Here is a 25512-nt window from a genome sequence, read left to right as displayed (position 1 = left end):
TTGCAAGTCCCTTGCTCAAGCATGCAGAGACATGATACACATCCATATACGCTCGTTCGCGTTCATGTGCCTCGCTGGAATGAGGAAAATCTTTTAAGTGAAACCCTTTTTTTCAGCTTCTCCAGCCAGCTGACGACCAGCCAGAGAAATAACAGCAGCGAGTGTTAAACATTAACAGTCCTGCTGCCAAAAAACCCCACACATTATAACTGCTCCACAGACGACACAACAGAAATAACTCCTCTCTGTCTCTCCCCGGGCCTATTAGTGAGGAGGTTTCGGGCCACAGTGCTTCTGGTAATGAGCCCGGCAGCACAATACGGGCACCGGGCCGGAACAGCTGAGGGCAGACAAAGCTGGCAGGATGGGGCGACAGGGACTTACTACATTTAACAGAGAAACCGTACTAACACTGTGCCCGTGAGTGTGTGTGTGCGAGAGATGGACAGACAGAGTGAGAGTGTGTGCTTGTGTGATATAACATTGTGTGTGGCGGCGAAGGCATGTGTCCCATTATCATTACTGGGACAAAGTGAAAGGCAGAATGGAGGGGGGCCCAGCAGAAATTGCTGCCAAAAAGGCAACAGAGGAGTGTGTGGCAATCAGTGGGATGACGGGCTGGGGTTGTCCTGCTCCAGTCATCTGGAAAGTTCTCCACTTATCTCTGGGCCCGAGATACTGGCCCACCAATTCAGCCTGGCAAATACGTATAATGTAGGCTGACAGAGTTTGTCCACCCAAATGAGCTGCAGGACACGCCGTTGTTTTTAACTGTGAATGGCAGCGCTGCCAGGCGGGCCCCGCCCGGGTCAGGCTCTTTGTGACCCTCGATTAGACCCAGATTGTGTAAGTGAACCCATTACTTTATCACTAATTACTCTGAATGATTATTCTGAACTTGTCCTTCTTTAACAGAGCTAAAGGGGCAGAAGTGTGTTACAGGGAAATGTGCAACCCCATGGATGCATTTAAGAGAAGAACATGTGATGAGAATATGATGAGTATGAGTGTGATGGCGTTGGCAGCTGTAGTGTCGACTCTGAGCAGCTCTGTGGTATAGCAACTACTTCCCACAGTAGGGTAGAGTAAAGGCTAATGGAAGTGACATTCATCGTACAGGTATTTAGACTCCATCCCAAGCCTGTTCCAGTCCAGACCACTATCCAGCAATCGTATGTGCCAATATAATAAGAACCACAGCGGTGGTTTGGGAGGACTTATTGAACATTTAGCTGTGTTGTATGAAATGTATGATCTGCCTCAGTTCATACATTTCCATAGATTTCACAGGCTGACTCTCTAACTGTTACCTATGCAGAAGCAGGGAAACGTCACACGCCATCTCAGAAGCTTCTTGCAGTCGTCGCTGTGTGTCTCTGAATGAATGAACTGAGGTTGTTAAACTCACCTTTCATTTTCCTGTTTTCTATATAATCACCGGTGAAGTTTTTAGAAAATGTCCAACCAGTCTGCTGCTGCACCGGAATGACTGACTGATACCACGGGTGTGGTAAAGGCTCTCCACTGACGCTGCATTGAAAGAAACCCAGTATCATGTGGCTGCTATACTTGTGCCTTCTTGTTGTTATTTCCAATACTACTGAAAAACTAATTATTATTATCCAGCATTTCTGAGCCCTCGCTATTCAAAACCACAATACCAGCAATAACAATGACAGGACAAAGAAGGTAACAGATCTTCTAAGTGTACATCTTGTAGACAGCAGCTTGATTTCATTTGCGGGGAGGGAGAGGGGTTTTTCTACGGCCAACTTTGAGGATCAATACCATGGGATGTATCGTAGTTTCAATAGTAAAACTCATTTCATGTTCATGATGTCGTGATTTCCTTTTCAGTCCAATCCTTGTACCTGACCATTTTCAGAGGAATGTTTTTTATTAATATCATTATTGTTTTGTTAAGCCACTTAACACTCATCCAAGCATAAAAACTTAAAGGATGAACCTGTGCAGTGTGTACACATAACAGAGCAACAAACAATAGCAAGTAACCTATTTTAAATTGTATCTGCCTGTTGCACAAACACATCATTTGTTCCCATTTAATTGGTTTTTGCATCAACAAGGTGATTCCCAAAGAGCTATTAGCTGAAAACTTGGTATATCTATGTATAGTGTGCAGCATGTTCTTAAAAATTTGAGGGAATTGGACAAGTGGAGGACAAAAGAAGAAGTAGCCGTTCTGAAAAACTATCCACAGCAGTATTAACAGTATCTAAAAGTTATCTCCTTAAGAAACAGGCTGAGGTATGCCATGTTAGACAAAAACTGGACTTAAAATCTGATGGAGTGATAAAACCATCAGGTTTTGATCCACTATGTAATACCATTTGGAAAGGCTCTGATTGGCAACAGCTTTGTTGTTCAGCCTGATAATGATGAAAGCATACCTGGAACACTGTCAGCCTCCCCAGAGCCCAGACCTCAACATTATTGAAGCAGTGTGGGATCAATTTGACCGAGAACCAATCAAAAGGCTGCCAGCGTCCATTACATGTGTTTCAATAACTTGCTGCACGTATTTCCCATGTTCCTCAAAAAAATAAGGAGAAAAAAAAGAAACAAGGAGAGTCTCAAGATTTTTGCACACGACTGTATATTGTGGTTACGACCTTGGTCTAGTTCAAGGTGGAAGACCAAACCACCTACCGCAATCATCATCTAAATTTCGCTGTAAGTCAATTTGCTCTGATAGGCCAGAAAAGAAGCCTCAGAACACCTGAGCAGACTTCAAATGATATCACCTCTCTCAGATTTCAAGAAGTTATCTAATCTCCTCCATCTTTAACCATAATGCAGCTGGAACAAATGTGCCAGTCAAACAGAGCAAAGTGGCCAAACAGAGGCTGTTTCTGTATTGGAGCAGGTAGAGGGAGGAAACACAGGTGCCCTGTGTCATACTGGCCTATTAAACAACACACAGACCCCGAAGGCAGGAAGCTACTATTAACCAGGAGACATCAAGAAAAACGCACCTTTCAAAGCACACACACACACACACATGCAGCACTATACACACACGACGAAGGTGGATAAAATCTTCCAGGTATCAGGTCCTGCCCCGAGGGACAGGACTGACCTGCAGAGGCCAGTGCAGTCAAACACCCAGCCGACAAACACCTCATTCAACGTCACACAGACATGTTGATTGTGCTGATTTATCCTCCAACTGCACACAGAAGATCAAAGATTACTAAGCAAAGGAAGAACACATTGGAAATATTCCTAGAACTGCTTCGAAAACGGGCTAAGAGATGAAACGAGATAAAGAAGTTAAACATTCCCGATCTGCTCCGCGTGCTGCATTGACCCTCTGTTTGTCCTGCATCTAAAAAAACCATAGAGTCTGAGCCCGAGGAGTACTGTCAGACTCTTGAGTGTGTGTGTGTGTGTGTGTGTGTGTGTGTGTGTGTGGGTGGACGATGAAGGGTAAAAAGAGGTCATGCATTAAAATGCCCTCAAGCAAGGCACTTGGCTTAACTCTTTTCAACAAGAGAGGCTCCTTTGCTGCTAAAAGGAAAAGGAGCTCTACTTCTTTGGACTGGGTCTGATTGGCAAATAAAATGAGAATGTCTGGCCGCTAGAGAAGCCACACTAATGAGTGCAGTTAAAAGAAAAAAAAGGGGGGGGTAAAAAAGGCAGATGTCTTTCTACAGTTCCTCCTGTTTCTTGTAAAACAGATTACAGCGATAAACTTTCCCAAAACGATGAAAAAAGATAAATTTGCCTCAAAAAAATATATAGAGCGGGGGACGCTGGATAAGAGCGTGAGAGGATAAGAGTGGAGTTAATGTCTCGGCGAAAGAGGCAAGTGGGGTCTGAGTGGGGAGACGAAACTCATGAGAGGACCGCAAAGAGACTTCAAGGGCCCTGGACGGCCACACAGCACAACAGCAGCAGTCAAGAGCGGAGGGTGAAGACAGAGGCAGTGGAGGCGGTGTGTGGGTGGAGGGGAGACAAAGAAACATTTCAATAGCTAGAGTGGGAGAAATGAAGTGTTAGTGCAGATAAAAAGTAACAAGTAGAGCGTGCAAAGCATCAGCAGCAGATGGAGAATGTGCATCAGGAGGAGCATTGAGGGCAGAAAAAAAAGGGGCACAGGACTGATTGTGGTAAAGTTTATGTTTGCTGGCGGTGTTTTCAGGTGTTTTGCGGCTTATGTGCGACCCAGGGTGGAGGTTGAGCAATGTTTAAGCCACCTCGTGTACACACAAGGCGAGGAGAAAAGCACAATGAAATGAGGAAACCTTACGTGTCGTAGGGGAAAGGGGGGTCTATTCTGGATTGGCCCCTAATGATCACAACTTGAGGTCTTGCCTTTTTAATTACCCATCCAGGCCTGACTGAGACGCATGAAGCTCGAGAATGGAGTGGCGCAGATTGGACAAAAAAAACAGGCCACTTCCTTGGAAAAGATGCCCTCTGAACCCAGCAGCTAATGCAGCCCCTGCTGCTCCAGCCTGCTCATTATTGTTCTTGGAGAGGAGGAGGAGAGAGAGGGTCACTCCAAAACAAGCCCAACACCATCACCGGCTGAAGTCATGGTCCACAGGTCATGTGAGAAGAGCTCCCGCTCGAGAGATCCTCTGCGACGCCAGCGCCAAACGGGCACCTTCGGCACAGATTGCGACCCCGGAATGTAAACCATTATTAAAGCGTTTCTGTCTGAGCTGGAAAAGCAGGAGACGCTAATGGCTGCCTCTCGCTGCAACATTTCGTCACAGGCCCGAGAGCATGTAGGTTAGCCGAGATGGCGTCGGCCCCTCCCGCCCTCTGGAGGTGCTATGACGGCCCCGGGCCCCCGTCACTCATGTGACCAATCAGTCACCCTCATCTGCACAATCTGACTTTATCTTAATGAGCTGTTGTTATTCCCTTGAATGAATGGAGACAGTTTCCATTCAGAGGACAAGCTGGGCTTCATCGCCTGATGGAGAATCCCGTGTTTCTCTCATGTCTGTCCGTCCAGGAGGGGAAAAGATCTAAATATACAAAAACAGCTTCAGGTGCAATGAAACGTCCATTTGTTCGGTGCGTTCATCCGATTCTGACCCGCAGACGGGACGGTGTGTGCTTGTCTGCATTGTCTGTGCTCTTCATTGTGTTTCCTATTGTCGCATCACATTCCTGTGTGGGGAATGTGTGTGTGTTTAGAGGTGGGGGTGGTGGTGGTTCTAGACATCCTGCTCTTTTGTTGGTCACCCCAGGTCGGCTGCTGCTCGACATGTCAGCCTGAGAGATCACAAAATAAGACCCGTGCCACTGCAGTGATCTCACACACACACACACACACACACACACACACACACAGACACGCACACACACACACACACAGACACGCACACAAGAACCGACGTGTACACACCTTGAGCTCTGCTGTCTAACACTCCTGGCACAGATGGGTTAATGGTAACCATGGCATCACAGACTTTATATTTTTCACTTTTTGAGGGTTTTTTGTTCTTTGGGTATCAGGTTTTGTTTTTTCCAGACCCTGAATAACTTTATTGATTTAATCATCCTCTGTTCAATATCTTTGCCAAAAGTCTGAAGAAGGTATGATCAGGTAAACGACCAGCATAAGTTACTGTTCACGGCACAGTTTAAAAACTTGATATATACACTTCAGCCAAACAAGTTTACAAGAAACAAATTTATGCGGGTAGATGTGATCAAGACAACACGCTGAAGTTCAAAGAGGAGACTCTGGATGCGGCGTAGTTGTTCTGGTCCAAAAAAGAGAAAATATCCAGATGTCTGAGTAGAATGGCCACACTGTTCGAGCTGAGATGAAGGTAAAAGTAACTGAAAAAATGCAGAAGAGCATACCTGAACACACAACACGTCAACCCTTGAAGCAGATGGGCTTCAGCTGCAGAAGAGCATACCGGATTCCGCTCCTGTCAGCTAAGAACAGGAAACTGTTCATAAAATCACCTTTAGAATGTGCAGCTGACAAATCTGCAGCACCTGTGTGACACTTTCATGTTACTATAGCCCAAAATCTCGGAGGAATCCGGATCCAACGAGGTACTGACAATGTGTGCCCAATAAAATGGCTGATGAGTCCATTATGACCGAGTTTTGTAGTTAAAAACAAAAATAGAGGAGCTAAGATTCAGTGTGCTGACAGCTTACTTACAAGAAAGCACATTTTGTGTCAAACCAACAGAGTACACTGGCCAGAAATCCAACCAACAAACACACACCAGGTATCTAGGAATGACCACGTTTAACCGTATTAGGTTACTAATAAAATCAATTAAACTTTTAGTCTTTAACGGACCAAAAATACAATTATAAAATAAATAAGATGGCACAAAACAAATAAATTACAGTCCAAAAATCGATTCAGATTCATTTTGTTGTGAAAACAAGTGCCACACAAGTATCTGTGTGAGCTTTTATGGCAGATATTCTAATATCAGTGAGGGCATTTATGGCTATAAAAACAAGGTTGTTTTGAAAACGTGCTAAAAAATGACGATAAATAACAGGAGCTGAAACCAAAAGTGTCTCCAGAATACTGAATAATAAATGTAAGTTATATTTTATTGTGGAAAAGGAACCCTTCATTTGAACAAAACATGTAACAGAGAGAGAAAATAAACATTTCATACATATGATATAGAAAAACAAAAGTGCAACGAGGATTCTTTAGAAAAACGACTTCACAACAGACAGGACGGCAGGGCGATATCACAGAGCAATATCCTGTGCTACAGTACCCCCTTGTGGTGCAAAGGACAGTGAAAAACATCTGTGCCATTCTGAGTACCGAAAAACAAAAATTCAAATTCAAAAATTCAAACAACACTAAATAAATTAGGTCCAGGAATTTAAGTCACTCAAAAAATTAGGTCAGGGTCTCCCCTCGGTCCTGAGGGAGTTTGAGGGTTATGGATTACCTGAGGTTTATCTTTACTAAAAAGTGCACAAGATCAATAAGTTGCTAAGGCAGTTTTTAGATGAGACTTGGGTGTTTCTTTGTTCTTTGCTCGGTGCTTCCACAAACTAAAAAAAGAGTAACGTCAGCGCACCTCCGGCGTGCATGAATCTAAACTTTCAAAGGATATAAACCGGTCGTGTGATCTGTGAGCGAAGCAGCTTTCAGACCTCTTTGTTCCATCGAGGAATGATGGGCTTGCGATACGTCCGTCTCTCAGAGATGTTTCGTCTGACTTTGACCACCGTTGCAGGCGCCACCTCCAATTCCAGAGAAGGGCTTGAGTGGGACTTTTTAAGCATGCCTTCCTCATCGTCTTCCTCTCCCAGAGAGTCAGCGCACACAGCTTTATCAAATGAGTTCAGGTCTGCTGCATTTAACTCGCCGTTGCCTGTCTTTTTCACGCTCTTCCACCCCTCCAGCATCCGAATGTAGGTCTCATAGCGACATATCTGTGGGACACATGCTGATGAGTGGCTCAATTAATAATCATATATGGATATAAAATCCTGGGTCCATCTCACCTCATGCTGCAGGTACTCTGCTTTCACACGGTACTCCTCCATATCCCGGGCTTTGGCCTTTTTGCTGTCCAGCGTGCTTTGCTGCTGGTTCGTGAGGTCCATCTTGAAGGACTCCAGCATTTTTGCATGAGACTGAAGCTGATGCTCCTGCACAGGGAACACATGAGAGGCAAATATAAATGACGCAAACACTGGTGAGGAACCGACAGAAACAACAGCAGGGAAGCACTATTGGGGAATCACCTGTAGCTGGACACACTACTGAAATACAAAATGTATAAAATGCCTCTAATGGTTTCAATATTTACAGCCACCAGAGACAGTAGGGGTGTCAAACATAGGGCTGGGGGGCCAACCTGGCCCAGTGGGAAATTATAAGGAGGGCATAGACTTCTGTACTGTACTGTATTTTCATAGATTTTACAAATTGTCCTGTTGATAAAATGTCAAACAAAACAAACATTTAGCCAAGTCACGAATGAATTAGATCCTAGAACGGATTTCCTTACCTGGATGATTGAGTGTGCATCGAGACATATTCGCTAGAACCTTTTTCTGTAATTTTACACATATTTCTTTTAATTTAAGCCCAAAGAGTCATGCTGTCAGCATTTCCTCCATTTACTACAGCAGCATTTTTCTTATCATGTAGAGACATACTTTTGTAATTGCACTTCTTTTTTCTCATATGACAATATCTGAAGGATTCAATGTGTAGTTAAACTTCTTTACACTGAAAAGGGGATTTTCACTGGTCTGCCCCACTTAAGGTCAAAGTGGGCGATGTAAAACGAGTTAGACATCGCTGGTGTAAAACATGGACGTAGCTCCCAGGTTGGAAAAAATAAAGCCCATGTGGGCGGGCCTAAAAACCTGCATTCTATCTGGAGGTCATTAGCTGTGTTTGCCAAACTCTTTCCTGATGAGTTTGTGGGCTCGCAAACTAATTTCAGCTCATAATGACTAAAAAAATGAGGTTTATTTTGTAAGTCTTTGTCATACTATATTTCAAAATGGAGGATTATCTGTGGTATTTTTGTTTGCTGACAACTGAGTCAGTGGTTTCCCAGTCTAACCAGCTCCTCCTCGTGTTATCCGTTTTTTTGAAACCAAGATTGCAGAAAAGGCTAATCTTCAAAACAGGACTTAAGAAACAAAGAAATGATATCACTGTAGCGTTTATGTTTATGCTGGCTGTGAGAGACACCAAAATACATTAAAATGTACATTTTTCTAATATTATCGAACGAAGGAACACTTGTTTTATGAGAAGTAAAAGACAAAGGTTATCTAAATAAACCTAATTCGGTATTTTTAACTCCTTTTTGTCTCGAGATGATTGAAAATCGTAAGTAAATACATTAGAACATTATTCTAAACTAAAGGAAGCACAGATAGAGCCATTAAAAAACAAATTAAATATAACAGGCCTACTCCGTCACTTCTAATGAGCAAAAATTTCAGTCACATGAAGGTTAATGAAGCATGTCCACAGCAAAACACAAACACAAAGTGGTGGTTTGTCTGAGTGGACAGCTCAGTGTTTGTGTACCAGAGTCTCAGCCGACTGCGACGCGGGGAGGATCGGTCTGCGGAACTTCCTCTGGGAGCCGACGGCAGCCGGGAACGGAGGCGCCGAGTGAAGAGCTGAGATTAAGTTGATGCGGCTGATCCACGAATTCATCTCCGCTTTGGACCTGAGAAGAAAAACAAATGACTGTTCTGACACCGGCTGTTGGACCCTTTGGCACAAATGCACATATGTACACTCGGCTTGGACGTGCTGCGACTTACGAGGCCTGAAAGAGGAAAACCCTCCAGTCGGCCGTCTGCAAACGGAAGACGTGCGGCTTCTTGGTGTAATTGGCTGCTGGTTCAGCCAGAGAGTGATGCACGCTCACCACCTCCTCGTTAATGTGCTGATCCCTTCGATAATCATTCTAACGCACAAAGAAACGCACAATCACAAAACACAGGAAATGATGCTCTATTCTGTATAATAGACTCTGTTACACTATTAACAAAGCAGGAATGGAGTTACTGACCTTCTGTAAGTAAAGGACCATTCCTTTAAGCTCTCCATCAAAAGTCTTCCAGCTTCTCTTCCCCCATGGTGCTGCCACACAGAAACATCCAGCAGTTAGTAACAAAACTCATGCAAAGGAGACGTTAACGTCTTTAAAAGTCGCCAAACCTCCTCCTGCAACATAAAAATACTGGCGGCTGCCAGTGTTAGCCCTCAGGCTTCAGATGCACATATGGTATAAATCTGAAAATCATAGCTGACTTCCTTCTCGAATTATCGCATTCACAAGATTTTCTGAACATTAAGTTCTGAAAATCTTGTTCAAGTCACTGAGATTCAAACCTGTTTTTGGAGATTTTTAGTAGATGCACCTATGGTGTCAATTTCAAAATCCTACATCGCCTCATTCTCAACTTCTTCATTTACAAACTCAGGTGTCCACGCCGACCACCCAGCAGGGCGTATAACATATCAGCCTTTTACAGCTGAGGGTTCAAAACAATATCTGCATGTATCAACCCTCGTGTGGACTTCATTAGTTTCACTTTGCTTTTGCTTTCAGACCTGCCTTAAGTCTTCAGGCACAGATTCAACAATTTGCTGGAAACATTCCTCAGAGATTATGTTTCATGCTGACATGACAGTATCACTCAGCTGCTGACCTCTGGCATCAACTGCTGCTTACTGGATAGTCTCCTTTTTTCAGCCCATTTACTGTAAACCCTAGAGGTGGTTGTGTGGGGAAAATCCCAGAAAATCAGCACTTTCTGAAATATGAGATGATCCCGTCTGTCACGAACAACCGACCTCATTTCATTTCATTCTAATGTTTGTTTTGAACTTCATTGTGTGATCTTGTTCACATGAGTTTTTGCTGTGCGACTGCATGGTTAGATGTTTGTGTTACCGAGCAGCTGAACCTGTGTACTTAATAAAGTGGCCACTGACTGTAAAATCTCGCTACACCACTGTACCATCTGCTTCATTCTCAGTTTGAGGTGTTACAGGTAAGAGTTCTGCCTCCTGAGGCTAAGTGGTAACTGGGGAATAGACTGGAAGGATAAAACATAAAATGTTCACAAAATATTCTTGATAATTCAAAATAACTGTACTTATGCGCACACCTATACATTTATTTCCATTTTTTAAGAGCGTTATATGTTTGAGGTGAGTAAAGAGTAAAGTTTAGGGCTTGTTTTTAGTTTTTCTTCAAATTAATTTAAGATGTAGTTGGTTTCCAGAGCAGATTTAGTCTTTTCAGTTTCACTTTTATTGTTTAAAATCCAGAGTTTCAGACCAGATGCGATAAAATATAACTTTTTTTTTTTTAACTGGGAAATCTCTGATTTCTGAACCATGGAAAACAACATCCCAAAACAAAACAGCTCAGAAAAAATACTTTGATAATTTTTGTGCTTTTAAGTTTTGAAGGAAAAATGTGCTCATTAGTTTTGGAGTGAGTAACTCTGACGAGCTTGATGTCTAAAGAGCCTGAATTTGAGCTTGGTACTTTGTCAGGAAGTCCCTTCCTCACAGATATTTCATGACTAGCTGTGGAAGTGGAACTACTGCAAAGTGGAAGCATTTAGGCATCACAGCAACTAGGCCACAAAGTGGAAGACCACGTGAAGTCACGGTGTGCTGAGGCGCATTGTGAGCAAAAGTCAGCAACGCTCTGTTGACGTAATAACTGCAGAGCTCCAAACCTCCTCTGGTGCACAGAAACAGTGCACTGGGAGCTTCGTGGCATGTGCAGCTTCTGTAGCTGTAATGTGTAGATGGTGCATCTAATGCTGCAGCGTGAATTTCAGATGTGTATCTGTGTCGCACTCACTGCGCTTGCCGTCGATGTCAGCGTGGAGCTTTCTCTGGAGAAACCCGTTTTTGACGACGGCAGCCTTTTTGTCGTGAGGAACGTCCAGGAAGGGGTTATCCTTTGAACGCAGCCGCGGACTGTCGCCTGGATCTTCATTCACTACTTTCTTCAGCTCATCCTCATCACTTTGACATAAAAATGGAAGAATATGTGAGTGAGATCACACGTGAAAATCGAGGAGGACTGACGTATTTCACAACCGCTTTACTTACACAGCCCATTCCAGCGGCTCGTTCTTTATGGAGTTGTAAAGACTCTGCAAAGAGAGAAAAAGCTTCATCAATCAGGACTGAACTTTTCTCGAGGAGCTCTCTGAAGGAAAAACTCAAGATCTAGGAAAGCATTACTTTCAAGAGATCCTTGCTGAAGTTCACTCCATCATTCATTCCGTCCAGGTTTGACACAAACTTAGAAGATGACATGGATTTTCCTACATGCTGTCAACACACAAAACATGTTTGATTACAGCACCATGTCCAAACAAAGTTTACAATGATTGCTCTAAATGCCACAAATCTCTCCTACCTGTCCATGCAAGTCAGTGTTGAGAAGCATCAGGGCACATGTCAGAGCCAACACAGCCCCTGAGGACATTAAAAAAAGAAGTGATGTTGACACAAGAATCCGTTAAATGTAAGTTCCTATCTCTGTATCTCGCAGCATGACACGACAGGCTCACCTGAGGAGGAAAAGGAGTCAGGGTTGCACTGATGGAAGCGGCAGGAGAAATGCTGCAGCACGCGCTCTCTCTCCTGCGTCTCTCCTATCAGCACCACCACTTTGAGAAAAGACCTAAGAAGGAAAGAAAACGACTAGGAGACGCTCTCTGAACCTCTGCATTTTAAAAGGAGACGTCGGTGGAGGCGATCCAAGCTGCTGTTTGTTTTCTTACCTCAGGGAGTGATCCAGAGTTTGGCCGTTGAAGTCAAAGAATTTCAGGTATTCTTCTCCGACAGCGCGGCTGAAGTCGTTACTAAATAAAAACAATTGATGAATAAATAAAAGAGAGAAGAAGAAAAAATAAACTACGTCAGCGCTGTCACCGCTTTATTTATCTGCCACATTCATCTGTAGTTTTATGTCATGGGGAAGGATGTGGTGTTACGAAAAAATACTGACTTCTTCAATACAACAGCAAAGCATTAACACGCCCAAACCCCCTTACCCAACCCCACTCCGCAACAGCTTCAGTGACTCAATGTTATCAGGCTGTTATTTAAAGGCCTCAACAGGTGGAAATACAGAACTTTTTCAAATTGAGGGCAGAGTAAGTTTTAATTCAAGTGGGACTTTAAGGTCTTAAGGTGTCATATGTTTGGGGTGGCTGTCATCTACTACTCAGAAGGTTGGTGTTCGATCCCTGGCTGCTCCTGCCTGCATGCCAAAGAATACTTGGAATACAAAATGGTGAACCCCATTGGATGAAATCTCTAAGCATTATAACGCAGAGGACAGAGGACATCAGAAGGTGCTGAGAGTAAATCAGCATCTTCGAAACAATGCAAAGTTGTTTCTTTTGGGCAAATTATGATGATTTAAAATCATATATGAAATAACTGAAAATATACAAAATATAGCAGTGCTCCACCACCTTTGGCATTAAACTAGATGATTAGCAACATTTTTTTTCATTTATCTATATATCTGAAAAAATGTGAAACCCATATGCTGACTTAAAAAAAATGTAATATGTGTGTCATAGCCTACTTCGGTCACCTGGCAGTGGTGACAGGTGGTAGCTAGCATAGACACAAACATATGTCCTAGTACTTTCTTTTACATTTTTAAAAGTATTCTGCACAAAAACAGATAGGACTCAAAGTAGCTTAAAATTATGAGCTATTTACTACACGTATGCACAGTTAAATTATAATATAATCATAATAATAATGGATGCTTTTGCATTTAAAAAGGTGTGAAGATTCGTCAAAGTCTCCACTTTTGGATTTCTTTAGTATTTGAACATGCATTTAAGTAACCTCTTCTGTGGAGCCACCACCAAAAGAACACAAAAATAATTCAAATCTATTAAAATATATACGCTTACTCTTTGTCTAAGTGCTTCACCACATCTCCACGTTGAATCTCGTCCAGCTTGAACAGCTTTTCGGCGAGGATGCGGGCCTTCTCTCTGTCCACCTCGCCTCCATTCATAAGAGGCACCGCTGTCTCCAGGGGCGTGGGCTGCTTTCCGTTTGCCACTACTGTTTCTAAATCTCCATCCTCAGTCCCCCGGACATCTTCTGTTAGATCTGAAGTCTCACCCTGTTTTTCCTCCTGATTTAACTCCTCCTGAGTTTCGGTTGTATTTACTGGTTCCTTAGCATCTTCTGAAGGCACTATCTCTTCTTGTTGCCCTGCCTTTCCAGGGTCTTCAGCTTCAACACAAACAGCCTGCTCCAACTGAGGAGACTCCTCTGGCTGCTCTGCATCTTCAGGTTGGATTACCTGGTCTGTCAGTTCCATCTCTGGTGACTCTTCCAGATGCTGGGGTGGCTCTAAGTGGTCAGCGTCTTCCTCGGTTTCATGTGACGCCTCTACTGGTATCTGCTCTGGGTTTTCAGTCACCTCGAGCTGCTCAGGCTCTGTGTCCTGCACCTCAAGCTGCAGTGAAGCGTCTGTGTCCTGCAAAGCTGTTTGAACACAGTCTTGTTGCTCTAAACAATTTAAATCCTCCATTTTTTCAACCACGTCTTGTTTGTTTTCTATCCTCTCTGCATTTTCTAAAACCTGTAACGCTGCTCCCTCATCGTTGTCCACAGCCTCTGGCTGTTCAGGCTCCACGTTCTGTTCTACATCTTCACACATTTCTGTCCGACTGGTGAGATCTTCATGTAACTGGTTCAGTGTCTCTTGGTCCTCTTCAGCACTGAACTGCAGGCTTTCCTCCAAAAGCTCTGGGGGTGGCAGATCCACTAGCTTATCTGCCTCTGTGGACACTCCAGTGTCATCAGTTGGAAGGGGCTCTGGAGGTACCTCCCTAAAAAGTGTGCACGAAATATGCAGTGGAGTTATTGCAAAAAATACTATACAGTAAAAAAAAACAAACTTGCATGACACAGTGGAAGCATACGCAGTTAGCAAGGGCCAGAGATGTCAATCAACCTCTTCTGCATGACATTTACTGACTTGTTTCTCTGTGTGGCTTCTGTCAACACCACTACTTTAAATAAAGCTGTTCTTAGCCATCATGCTCTCAACTTGTTTGGTGTTAGATGACAAAATAATTTAAATGCAACATAAAAACTAATACACATAGAAACTGTGTATTAGTAACCATTAAATGTTATATCACAAAAACCTGGACGAGGAGTAGGAGGTCTTCGGTCAAAGAAATATATTTAGCTAACGCCTACAGCACGTAGGCGTTAAAGACATAAAGACATACTCGTTAAAGACATACCATTACATACCAACCACAATCTTCGGGTCTTTTGGAGTTGTGATAGCGCTATTTGATAGGCCGCAGTGCCATCATTGTTCTATTTTCACAGTTTAACTACCTACTATTCTAATATTCGTCACTTAAAATTCAACAGAGGTGGCATTTATTATTAAAAGCAGCATTGAGCCATTATTAGAAATTACCAGGAAATAGATCAAAAATACATCGCCTCCACACCACAGTCAGTTGCACAGCAATCGTTATGTTGCATAGGAGCTGTTATGTTGCTATGCAACTCCCTCATCATAATATCTAAATTAACATTTCTTTAAAAAATTTCGCAAACTCGTTTCCTTAGAAAATCTGCATACAGTTTAGATCACATGGTTAAATTAGGACAAATTGTTTCTTGTGAATGGACAGCCGTCAGAATAACTTAAATTTTCTGAGTTAGCAATGTAGTATTGGTACTGGGAGGAGACCCAAACCCAGCCTCATGGGGTCAAAAGCTAGCGTGGATCCTTCTTTGTCGACCCCCTTTGAGGAAAACGGGAGTAGCTGAGAGTATGATTGTGTCAGATACCTGAATTTTAAAAAATGCAGAATTGACTATCAAAAGGTCAGTAAGAATTTAATACCTTGGCCAGAAAGCAAAACATTTTTGTATGGGTATGAAAACACCCTCCTCTCGGGAGACGAGACAACACTTACTAGCACTTTAAAGATGTTGTGGCAAAATTAAGTCTCTGGTTCTTTCAGTATGGACCTAATACCCAATCACAATCTTGTTAAGAAAAATAATGTGATAATTATATTTGAGCTGACATTCTGCAAACATATTTTTCATTCCCTACATTAAATACTGACCAAATCTCCTTTAAATTTACTGACATGTTGTGAAAATGTCAAGTTTTCCATCTTGTAGACTTAAAGATTTTTCTTGGTTTTAGTTGGTTACTGTAACAAGTCGACCTCACCCAGAAAGCTTTTTTAGAAAAATCATTGCTGATTTGGTGTCAGAAATGATTAAACGTGGTTCTGTCATGTATTCGGTGTTAAACATACCGAGTTCTTTTTGGTTTCAGAATCAAGCGACAGTATAAAATATTAACAGCGTTTCACAGATGATTTATTCACACTTTTCACTCAGTGGGTTTAATGTTAGCACATGTTTCCTGTTCCCCTTTTTCAAGCTCATGATACTCACACATTCATCAGACAAATGACACTTTCTTCACTGCAGGATGCGTTTGCCTCACTCTGCCCTTCTTCTACCTCGCCCTGCTGCTCGTTCTCTTCCTCGATTTTGTCACCATTTGCTGAAGTTCGCTTTTCCTCCGACTCTCCTGACTCCTCCTGCCCAGTCAGCAGAACACAGGAGTCTTTCTGTTCCTCTTCTAGCTTTAAATCTACAAAGCTGTCCACATATTCATCCGAGCTTCCAGTTCCCAGAGCAGTATCGATTAGTTCCTCAGTTTCAGCGGGATGTGATGTCACTGAGCGACCCTCCTCTTCTTCCGATTCTGCTCTCAATGGGACTAGAAGCGTGTGAATACGACGGAATGCAGTTAACTTATAGAAAATATTACTGAAAGGCAAGCCATCAAGGCCATGAATGTTTAACAACAACTCTGAGTGATACATACCGTTATTACTCTCTACCAGCTCATCTTCTTTCCCCCGTGTGTCCAGCTCTTGCACATCTGCAGCATCACATGGCTGAAAATTGCAACACGGGCCACTGAACATTAGTTGTGAGAGAAAAACTTGTGATTGCCTTTGGGTTTGCGAGCAGGAAGATACATGCTGAGGCTCATCTGACTAACATTACATAAACCCTGGTCCACCTAACTCTGCTCAATCTGCCACAGCAACCCAAAGACAGAGATGCTGAGTTATGCTCAATAAAGAAAGGGTTAACGATACAGGAAACTGTAGGTAAACGTGTTAACATTCACTCAGGAAAAAGAAAACCCTAAATAACCTAACAACCTCACACACACCTTCTTTATATCCCCATCTAAAAATAAATAAATAAATAAAAAACCTTACCTCAGTGTCACTTCCTGTCCACTCAGGTTCTGAGTTCAGTGGCTGTGGATCGAGGCCAGCTTCTTCCTCCCTGCTCTCTGCTTTGAAAAGCTCAGCGCTGACATCCTCTTGAGAGTCGTGAAGTGATGGGGAAGTGCTGCCTTCATTCGTCACATTGCTGACATCCTCAAAGTCCAGCTCATTGGCTGAGCTGCTGTCAGTCATGAGGAGAGGCTGCTCTGCAACGGGATCAGGCATGTCCCACTGAACTGTAGCAAAGGAAAGTCGGGGGCTGGTACAGTTGACATGACACACTGGCCATATCATTTGGGCCCACTGTTCCACCTCCTCAGAGGCATCACAGCCCTCCTTAGGGCTGAAATTGGCCTGATCCGACAATGCTGCTGCCTCCTCTTCCCCATTGATGGACTGATGATCTATACAGTTACTTGATTCTTGCTGAAGCACAGAATCTGTAGCAACTGTCTGAGAGGTGCACAAGCTGTCCTCCTCCATAAGCGCCTCTCAGTAGTTATCAGTGTATTTGTGGGTTGTGGTGAGAGGTGTTAAATCTACAGATGTATGGCTACAAAATGTCCTCGTTGGCCGAATGACAGACAGGCGCTTTTTAAGGTGAGCCCCCTTCCGGGTGCTGCATTTCACAGATCTGTAACAATTTAAAAAAAGGAGAAAAAAAATACAAAACATCAAACTACTGCCACGTTTTAAAGCTTTTTGAATCTCGCATTAAAAGGAAAATGGAGAAACTCCCCCGGGGGGGGGATGATTAGTTGACAGACAAAAAAGCCATTCATAAAACTCTGCTATATTTAGTTGTAAAGAAACTGCCGCCATTCAAATACAGATTATCATTATAGTTAAAACTGCACTCACCACTTGTATGGCAACATAATCCGGTTTTGTCTGTAATTTTATTTTTATCCCATCATGTTCATTTGGCAAGGATCTCAAATTCTTGGCGTGTGTTTGCAGTTATGCAGTGCAACAGGCTTTAAGTAAAATGTCACAGAAGCACGCTTGTACTTCCTGACCACAGAAAATCAGCGAAGCAAGAGAGAGTCAGAGGTGTGCATGGTGAGGATAGAGAATCGTGGCCTAGGGAGGGGCTGAGGGGTTGCTTCTGGCGAGCAGTTTAACTGTCTGCATTCTGCGTTTATCGTTTTATCGCCACATCGCACTGCAAACCTGGCTTGTGGATAAAGCCGGGTCTCTGCTTTAATTACGATGCTTGTTATCGACACAAACAAAAGAGTGTCAAGGGTGTCTCTCCTGTCAACACAGATGCCAACAGGAAGCAAAATACCACCTGCCTTTGCACTTTGGGAGGAAATAATAATCAGCATTATTTGACTACTTTAATGTCACCTTCATCTATGCCACTCTCTCTCTGGAAGATGCCTTTTTATTGAAAACTTTCTGTCTATCTTCATTATTTTATTCACGTCAGATAACCAACATCCGGGATAGACATTGACCACATTTCCTGTGTGGGTGCTCACTTCTCAGTTCCTGTCAGCGTGCAGCAAGCGCTACATTATGGGAGGCAACAAAGAGAGAAAACTCTAAATGAGTCACATTGTGTTTGAAAACAAAATGCTTAAATTGTTGCTTTTCTTTTTCTTTTAATTTCTCCAGACGGTAATAAAAATGCATTTTAAAGTAACGCCCAGGCCTCAACATTGAACATCGACGGCACTGTCCTGATTTCAATCTCTCCTTGATAGACTTTTGTTTCATACAGCAACAGTTTTGCACCAGATTATATGCGGCAGCATTGTTGATGATAAAAACTTTACCAGTGAAAGCCAGATGGCTGTGAAGCTTTGCGGAAACATTCCTCAGACACAATAAAAGAGAAAACAAGAATAAAACTTGGTGACTTCAGCCAAAACATTTAGACATATTCTGACTAAGCTGAGTGTGGTCACGAGAGGTTGCTTAGATTGCATGGGAATATACTCACCAAAATTACATGCTAGGGGGATGGTTAACACAAATTAAAGGAGAAGTATAAATGGTAACGGAAAAAAAGATACTAGAGGGAAAAAAGGGAACACAGGCACGTTATATGAAGTAAAAGTTTTGAAATGGCTTAATAATAATACTAGTATTCAGAGGAATAAATGTAAAACCAATCTTATTATATGAGGAATATTTTCAAATGTGAAGCGTGACTTACCCCCTCTGGGCTCTTTAAAGCAACATCATATGATCAGCCAGCTTGTGAGTTCTTAAGTCCTGTGGAGGGAAAGGCAAACCACTGTGTTATACCGGCTTTATATCGCTGTGCACTGACAGAAACAGCCACTCACCACGCAGACACAGAGAAGCCTGCAAGTAAGCCTCAGAGCTGTGTATAGCAAACAAGTCTCATATCCACCTGGCAGCCTTTAAGTGTAGGTTACAAGTCCAAGTCTGGACCAGCTTCCCTTACCTTCTTCCTCATGCTTCCTGTCCATATTGACTAGATCAAACTCGTGGTTACGTCTCCCTGCGTAGTTTTTTTCGACCTGAACAGCAAGTAAAAGGAGGGAAAGGAGGAAAAGATCTGCTGAATGGCAGCAACAAGGAGGAAGAAAAGGTTCGTTGTGATTGGCAGATGACTCAGGAACTAAAAGGACACCTGAGAGGCCTGGCCCCCGCCCCACTGGCCTAAAGGCATGCATGCAAACACACACACATACACACACAACCACAGAGACACCAGTGAGGTGAGGGGAGTGGCCCGACTTCATTCTTTCAGATGCCACTAGGAACGATGTGGAAAAACCAGAAGGTATCCAGACTCATTAGCAGTTACTCTTTCTGCTGGTGCCAACTGTGAGCAGAAAAGCCTGTTTGACACATACAAGACATTTTTTAAGACTTATTTAAAGGCATTCCTCTCTCTCAAATGAATTCATCCTATATTTAGCATCAAATCATTCAGAGAGTTGTGTATGCCTTTTATTTCACTGGTGTAAAATAAAGAGAAATACCTTTTTTTTTTAAACCTTTATTGGATGAGGAAACACATAAACTGGCCTCTCTGTATCTCACTAGTTGTAAAACCAGCAAAAAACCGCCTATGTGACAAAACGAGAATAACCGTTGAGACAAGTGTTGTTTGTGCATAATTTCTACACTTAATGGTCTAGAAATGATAGCACCATATCCAATCATACACCTGCTCAACTAAAACTAGCACAAGTACAAGTATCTATACACAGAGCAACAATAGTCAGTGTAATGTCAATGTAACCTAGCTATAGACCTTTTCAAGGTATCAATCATTCAACTTTGTTTGTTTTACGACCTTATAGCACTTTTATTATACTTAAATTGCATTTATTGGTGTTCTATGTCTATAATGTTTTTTGTTCAGTAGAGCTACACTTCACTGTTACTGTTTTCCTGGAAGGTTGGCTGGATACTGACTGGCAAATGTAATGTTTCCTTTAGCAGCTGTCTACTCAGCTCTTTCACAGAAGCCAGCCCAACAAGTACCAAGCAAGAGAATAGCCTGTATTTGGGTGTATACAAATTCTGTGTTTATGAATGAAAAGTGTAAATGTTTAGCTATACTATCTAATTGCTATTATTGCCACCTTGCTGCAGTACCGTGAAGGAGCTGTCTGTGACTGCACAGGCCTGCACTTTGACGTATGTGTTACATTTGTGAAAATTGCCCATGTCAGTCATGAAAAATGCTCAGAATTAAATGTTTCTTTAGGTTTGTCTGTTTCCTGTATACATACGAAAAAAAATGGGAGGTGAGCAACTATGGTAGCTTCACTAAACTTACTTTGCAACGTAAAGATGAAGAATTTCATTGAAAGTCCTACAAATATATAAAATAATGTCCGGTGATAGCCATATTAACAAGTTAATTTTCATCTCTAAATGTCATTAATATTATTAGCATTAGCACTCTGTTAGCTTAGTTAGCAGTTGGCTAACTGCAGTAACTCATAGCAAGAGTTATTCCCTGTTACAGTTTTTATACCGTTAAGTTGGTTTATATATTTAACATATAAATATAAATCCCCAGGAACTGCTTTGTTACCTATACTCTAGAAATGTATTAGCATTATTAGCATCAGGATGGGCGTTGGTATCAAAATATTAGTATTACCTAACATTTTAGGTGAACATCCTTGCCGCTGGGGTAATGTGGAGTTTCTACAAAAAATTTTACAATATTGGCTCTACTGCAGTATTATTACAGTATTACAGTATTATTATTGCTCCTACAAGTACGTTTGTTGCGGTTAAAGAGACTTTAACAAACACAAACAGTCAATTGCCCTCCACACCAGCAGGGGCGCTACAAACCTGGGAGCCGTCGTACAAGCAGAATCGTCCTCTACTCGCTGTCTCTGCTTTGTTTGTTCCGCACACGGCAGCAGGGTCGCACACACCCACTTTTACCCAGAGACTTTCAGCCTTGCGCAAACACACATCTGGTGAAGTGTGTGCAGCTGTGTCCGCTCAGGCTACAATGGCCAAGACCGGGGATCTGAAAACGTTCCTAGAGTCTTCACTGAATGAGATTTTTAAAGCCACAGTGAGCGACATCCTGGACTCAGTGGACCGGACCCTGTCCGAGTACCAGGGCACAATACAAAGGATCGAGTCTGAAAACGAGGGCCTGAAGCGGCTGCTTTTTTCACAGACGAGCACAGAGTTTGCACCTGGAGGTATGGTGACCTGCTGTCGCTTATGACATGTTAGTTAAAGCATGCCCTGGACCATCATCAGATAGACTTATGTACAAGGGAACCACGTGACACTACACCCATGAGCATTCACATGCAAATAATTCAGCTGTGCATGTTTTACAGCTGCAGCTTCAGCTGATTACTTTACTTCTTTGACTGAAAGCTCAGGTTTAGTTTGGAGACAAAGTTAGACAAGTGAGGTTGAGATTGTTTGATGAGGGATAGTGAATATACTGGACAAAGGCTGATGCAGAGCTGGAGCTACCAGGCAGGAGGAAAAGAGGAAGACCACAGAGGAGAATCGTAGATGTAGTGAAGGGGGACATGGCAGAGGGTTGGTGTGACAGAGGAGAATGCTAGGGACAGAGAGGAAGCAGATGTTCAACTGTGGTGACACCTACAGGGAGCAGCTGAAAGAAAATTAAATATGAGAAGAAAACTGAATCCTCTGTCAATTATGATTATTACTCTTAACTTATTTCAACTGTTTGTTGGCAAAAAAAAAATGACTGAATAATTGACAAAACTGTCCAATTGTTTATCAGTAAAGAACACAGCAATTAGTTTAAGTGCTAAAATGTTTATGAGGTAAAAAGTAGATTTTGTGCTAAGAGGTTTAGGCCTTCCCCCAAATAAAATTACCACAATAAAACAAACAAACAATATTTTAAGCAGTTGGATTTATACATTTGCGCATGAAATAGATTTTTGATGCGCAAATTCACCGCACAATGCATTTATAGCCAACGCTTTAAAGGACAATTATGGAAACTCCCTGTCTAGTGTAATATATAGTAGTGATACCGTGTAGAGTATGAATGCTAATTAGTATAGAACCAGCAAATACAGTACAATGGAAACGTCTTGAGCCATCTATCATTTATTTATATTTTCTGCCAGAAAAAATGGAAAGTAGATGCAGGGATTTATTGAAACATGTGCCAACATGGCAAGAAAGTACTGTTGCCTCACAGCAAGGTCCTGGGTTCAAATCAACCATCTGGCCGGGGCCTTTCAGTGTGCAGTTTGATGTTCTCCCACAGTCCAGAGACATGCAGTTAGTGGGGTTAGGTCAATTCTACTTACTAATGTATACCATTCATACATTTAGCTGTGTTAAACGCTGCTGCTTTGTTCATTATTTTGCTTGAAATTCACAGATCTACATGAAGAAGAGGCCAATGAAAACTTTTCAGCTGCAGAATGGGGGAGTCATCCCAATGGTATGTTCAAGGTGTCCATATACAGCAGTGACAAGAAGAGCGTCAAGAGGAAGAGCAAAGAAAAGATGGGGGGGGGTTTGCCACCTTCAACCCTTTTTCTGCAGACTAACCACACAGTACAGCATCTGTGCGTGAACTCAACAGGTATGGAAACTGGGATATCCATAAAGTCAGATTTGGATGAAAGCCAGGCTATTGATCTCTCTCAGGCGTCAGCGCTTCTGAATTTGACATTGAAGCCAATTAAAAATGAGAGCACAGAGGTCAGGTGTGACAGTCATGACGAATACGCACATCAGCAGCCATCCCCGGGGCCCAGGCATGACTGCGGTGGTGATGAAGGCGATGTTAAAGTCACCATTGTTTCAGATCAATACATGCAGGACGGTCAGTTCATAAAGACAGAGGAAGAGGAGCAGAACGGGGACAGTTTCCCCCAGCGTGAACTGAGGTATGCATCAAAAAATTACCCAGAAGCAGAGGAGGATTCAGCGGCAGGGAGGAGGCATGTGTCTGAGCCAGAAGCAGTGACGCCTAAAGGAGACAATTTACCTGCTGTTCCTGTAGAGGAGTTTTTAGAAGTTTGTGACAACTTTTTGCGTTGTCCCACCTGTCCCAAAACGTTTAGTCGAGCGACCTCGCTCAACATCCACATCAAGACCCACAGCGGCGAGAAGGCTCACAGCTGCAGCTACTGCGGAAAATGCTTCAGCCGGGCCGACCTCCTCAAAGCCCACAAACGCACTCACACGGGAGAAAGACCCTACAGCTGCAATCTGTGCAGTAAAACCTACGCCCACCCCAGCCAGCTCCGGATACACAAACGCATACACACCGGAGAGAAGCCATATTGTTGCTCGCACTGTGGGAAGCGCTTCAACGAGCACAACCAGCTGAAAGTCCACCTGCGGACCCACACCGGGGAGAGGCCATACGGCTGCCAGGAGTGCGGCAAAACATTCAGCAACGCGGGAAACCTGCGCATCCACGAGCGGATCCACACCGGTGAGAAGCCGTATTGCTGCGCCCAGTGTGGTAAGAGGTTCAACGGCCTGGGTGACCTGAAAACACATTACAGGATCCACACTGGAGAGAGGCCGTACAGCTGCGAGCTGTGCAAAAAGACCTTCAGCCAGGCGGGCCACCTCACCATCCACATGCGGATGCACACGGGGGAAAGACCGTACAGCTGCAACGAGTGCGGCAAGAAGTTTACAGTGGCCAGCAGCCTTAAACTGCACCAGAGGACTCACACAGGCGAGAAGGAGTACAGCTGCTCATACTGCAGCAAGAGCTTCAGCAGGTCCGGTCACCTGAAGAGACATGAGCTGGTCCACACCAAGGAGAAGGTCTTCCTCTGCAGTCAGTGCGGGAAGACCTACACTGACCAGTCCTCCCTGAAGAAGCACCTGAAGATGCACGTAACAAAAGAGCAGGAGGCTCAGATCAAAGGAGGCGCATGTGGAGCTGAAAGGAACTCGGACCGACCCGCAGCCTCAGAGACACTTTCAGACACTCTTAGAAATTAAAACTGTAGGAGGTGAGTCATTTAAGAACTGACAATGAGTACTGTTTGTGACTGTAGTCAATGTGATAATGGTACACTTACAAGCTTTTTCAGGGCTTTTTAAGCCTACTTCTGCAGACGGCGTTTGAGTGTACTACATGTAAATGAGGTGCATGAACTGTCACCTTTTATATCTCAGCTTAGGGGGAATTCCAGTGAAAGGATGTGAGACAGGACGCTGAGTAAGTAGCGGATTTCTGACTTGATCAGAAAGCAGAAAAAAAACTTGCATTTACATTAGCAACAGAGCCAGTTGTGACTACAGGTGCCAAAGTCGTCTAGAACCACTAAGCACAAACTCCTAATGAAAATGCTGTACTGCTAGTGTCTCAAAAATTTTCCTTCTATTTAAAAAAAAAAAAATCCAGTTCAGGGCTGCAAGGGCGCTGGTCACGAGTCCATCACTTGGCTTATCATAATTAAAAAGCTTAAAATGTAATAGAAAATAAAAACCAAACTAGCCGGCCTGCAGATTTGAAAACAGCGCCCTCTCTAGGATCATATATGTTGACCATATATGAATGCTTATAAAACAATAATATTTCTACATTGTCATAATATGGTTGTAATAAAGGAAAACTGTGCATATAATAATTTTATAGTATTTGTTACTGATGCTCGTCACATAAATATAAAGATTTTAGATGCGCTTTAAAAACTACAAACATTCTTAGTGTCGTTGCACTGAGCACCGAGGGATCTTCCAGGATTATCGATCGTGTTTTCCGGAGAGCTGATTGGTCAGTGGAGTTTGATCTGACAGATTATTTCCTCTGGAGTTACCGTAGTGATATACCCCCAGTGATATACCCTGGTGAAAACTCAGGGTTAATCCTGAAGTTACCTTAATCAGCCAAAATTCTGCTTCATTGTTCGAACCTCTAAAGCCTCATCTGCAGAAAAAAAATCAGTCAATTAATTCTGGCATGAAAACAACAAACTCTGAAGGTTTCTTCAGAGTACAGCTAGTACTGTGAGCTGTGGTTAAAAGCTCCAAAAGCCTGTATGTGGAACTGAAGTTAACATTAATTTGTGCAACCACTGATACTGATGTTGAGGATGTGTGTGTGTGTGTGTGTGTGTGTGTGTGTGTGTGTGTGTGTTTCAGTGCAATACACTGTTGTCTAGTCTGTGCTGTATTAATCTATTGTAAATGGAAGAAAATCTGTTTCCTTTGTAGCCCTGTCAGTCA

At 42.9% G+C, this 25512-nt stretch overlaps 2 protein-coding genes across 4 annotated transcripts; one reads left to right on the top strand and one right to left on the bottom strand.

Annotated features, from left to right (window-relative positions):
- Positions 1-6538: 6538 nt before the first annotated feature.
- Positions 6539-21247, bottom strand: LOC100702220 (PH and SEC7 domain-containing protein 4). 3 transcript variants are annotated; one of them, XM_005460212.3, is made up of 18 exons: positions 21145-21247; positions 19265-19340; positions 19010-19068; positions 16831-17476; positions 16425-16497; positions 15986-16316; positions 13441-14373; positions 12286-12366; positions 12073-12185; positions 11919-11977; positions 11741-11830; positions 11606-11649; positions 11352-11518; positions 9537-9607; positions 9286-9431; positions 9044-9188; positions 7492-7638; positions 6539-7419 (listed from the first exon to the last, which is right to left on the bottom strand). In XM_005460212.3, exons 4-18 carry the CDS (start codon positions 17323-17325, stop codon positions 7132-7134), a joined length of 3183 nt encoding a protein of 1060 aa, XP_005460269.1. In that variant the 5' UTR covers positions 17326-17476; positions 19010-19068; positions 19265-19340; positions 21145-21247; the 3' UTR covers positions 6539-7131. The 3 variants fall into 3 exon arrangements, with proteins under 3 accessions (XP_005460269.1, XP_003455624.1, XP_005460268.1); XM_005460211.4 differs by lacking the exon at positions 21145-21247 and adding an exon at positions 20945-21079 and having other exon boundaries at positions 6546-7419; XM_003455576.5 differs by lacking the exons at positions 19010-19068; positions 19265-19340; positions 21145-21247 and adding an exon at positions 17704-17867.
- LOC100702488 (zinc finger protein 397) lies at positions 20949-25176 on the top strand. The gene is made up of 2 exons (XM_003455577.5): positions 20949-21509; positions 22691-25176. Exons 1-2 carry the CDS (start codon positions 20981-20983, stop codon positions 24280-24282), a joined length of 2121 nt encoding a protein of 706 aa, XP_003455625.2. The 5' UTR covers positions 20949-20980; the 3' UTR covers positions 24283-25176.
- The last annotated feature ends 336 nt before the right edge of the window (positions 25177-25512 follow it).

Source organism: Oreochromis niloticus, linkage group LG7, assembly GCF_001858045.2.
Source record: "Oreochromis niloticus isolate F11D_XX linkage group LG7, O_niloticus_UMD_NMBU, whole genome shotgun sequence".
In the NCBI taxonomy this organism is placed as follows: Eukaryota; Metazoa; Chordata; class Actinopteri; order Cichliformes; family Cichlidae; genus Oreochromis; species Oreochromis niloticus.
Note: the sequence above shows the minus strand (reverse complement) of the source record. Positions and strands in the feature narration are given on the sequence as shown.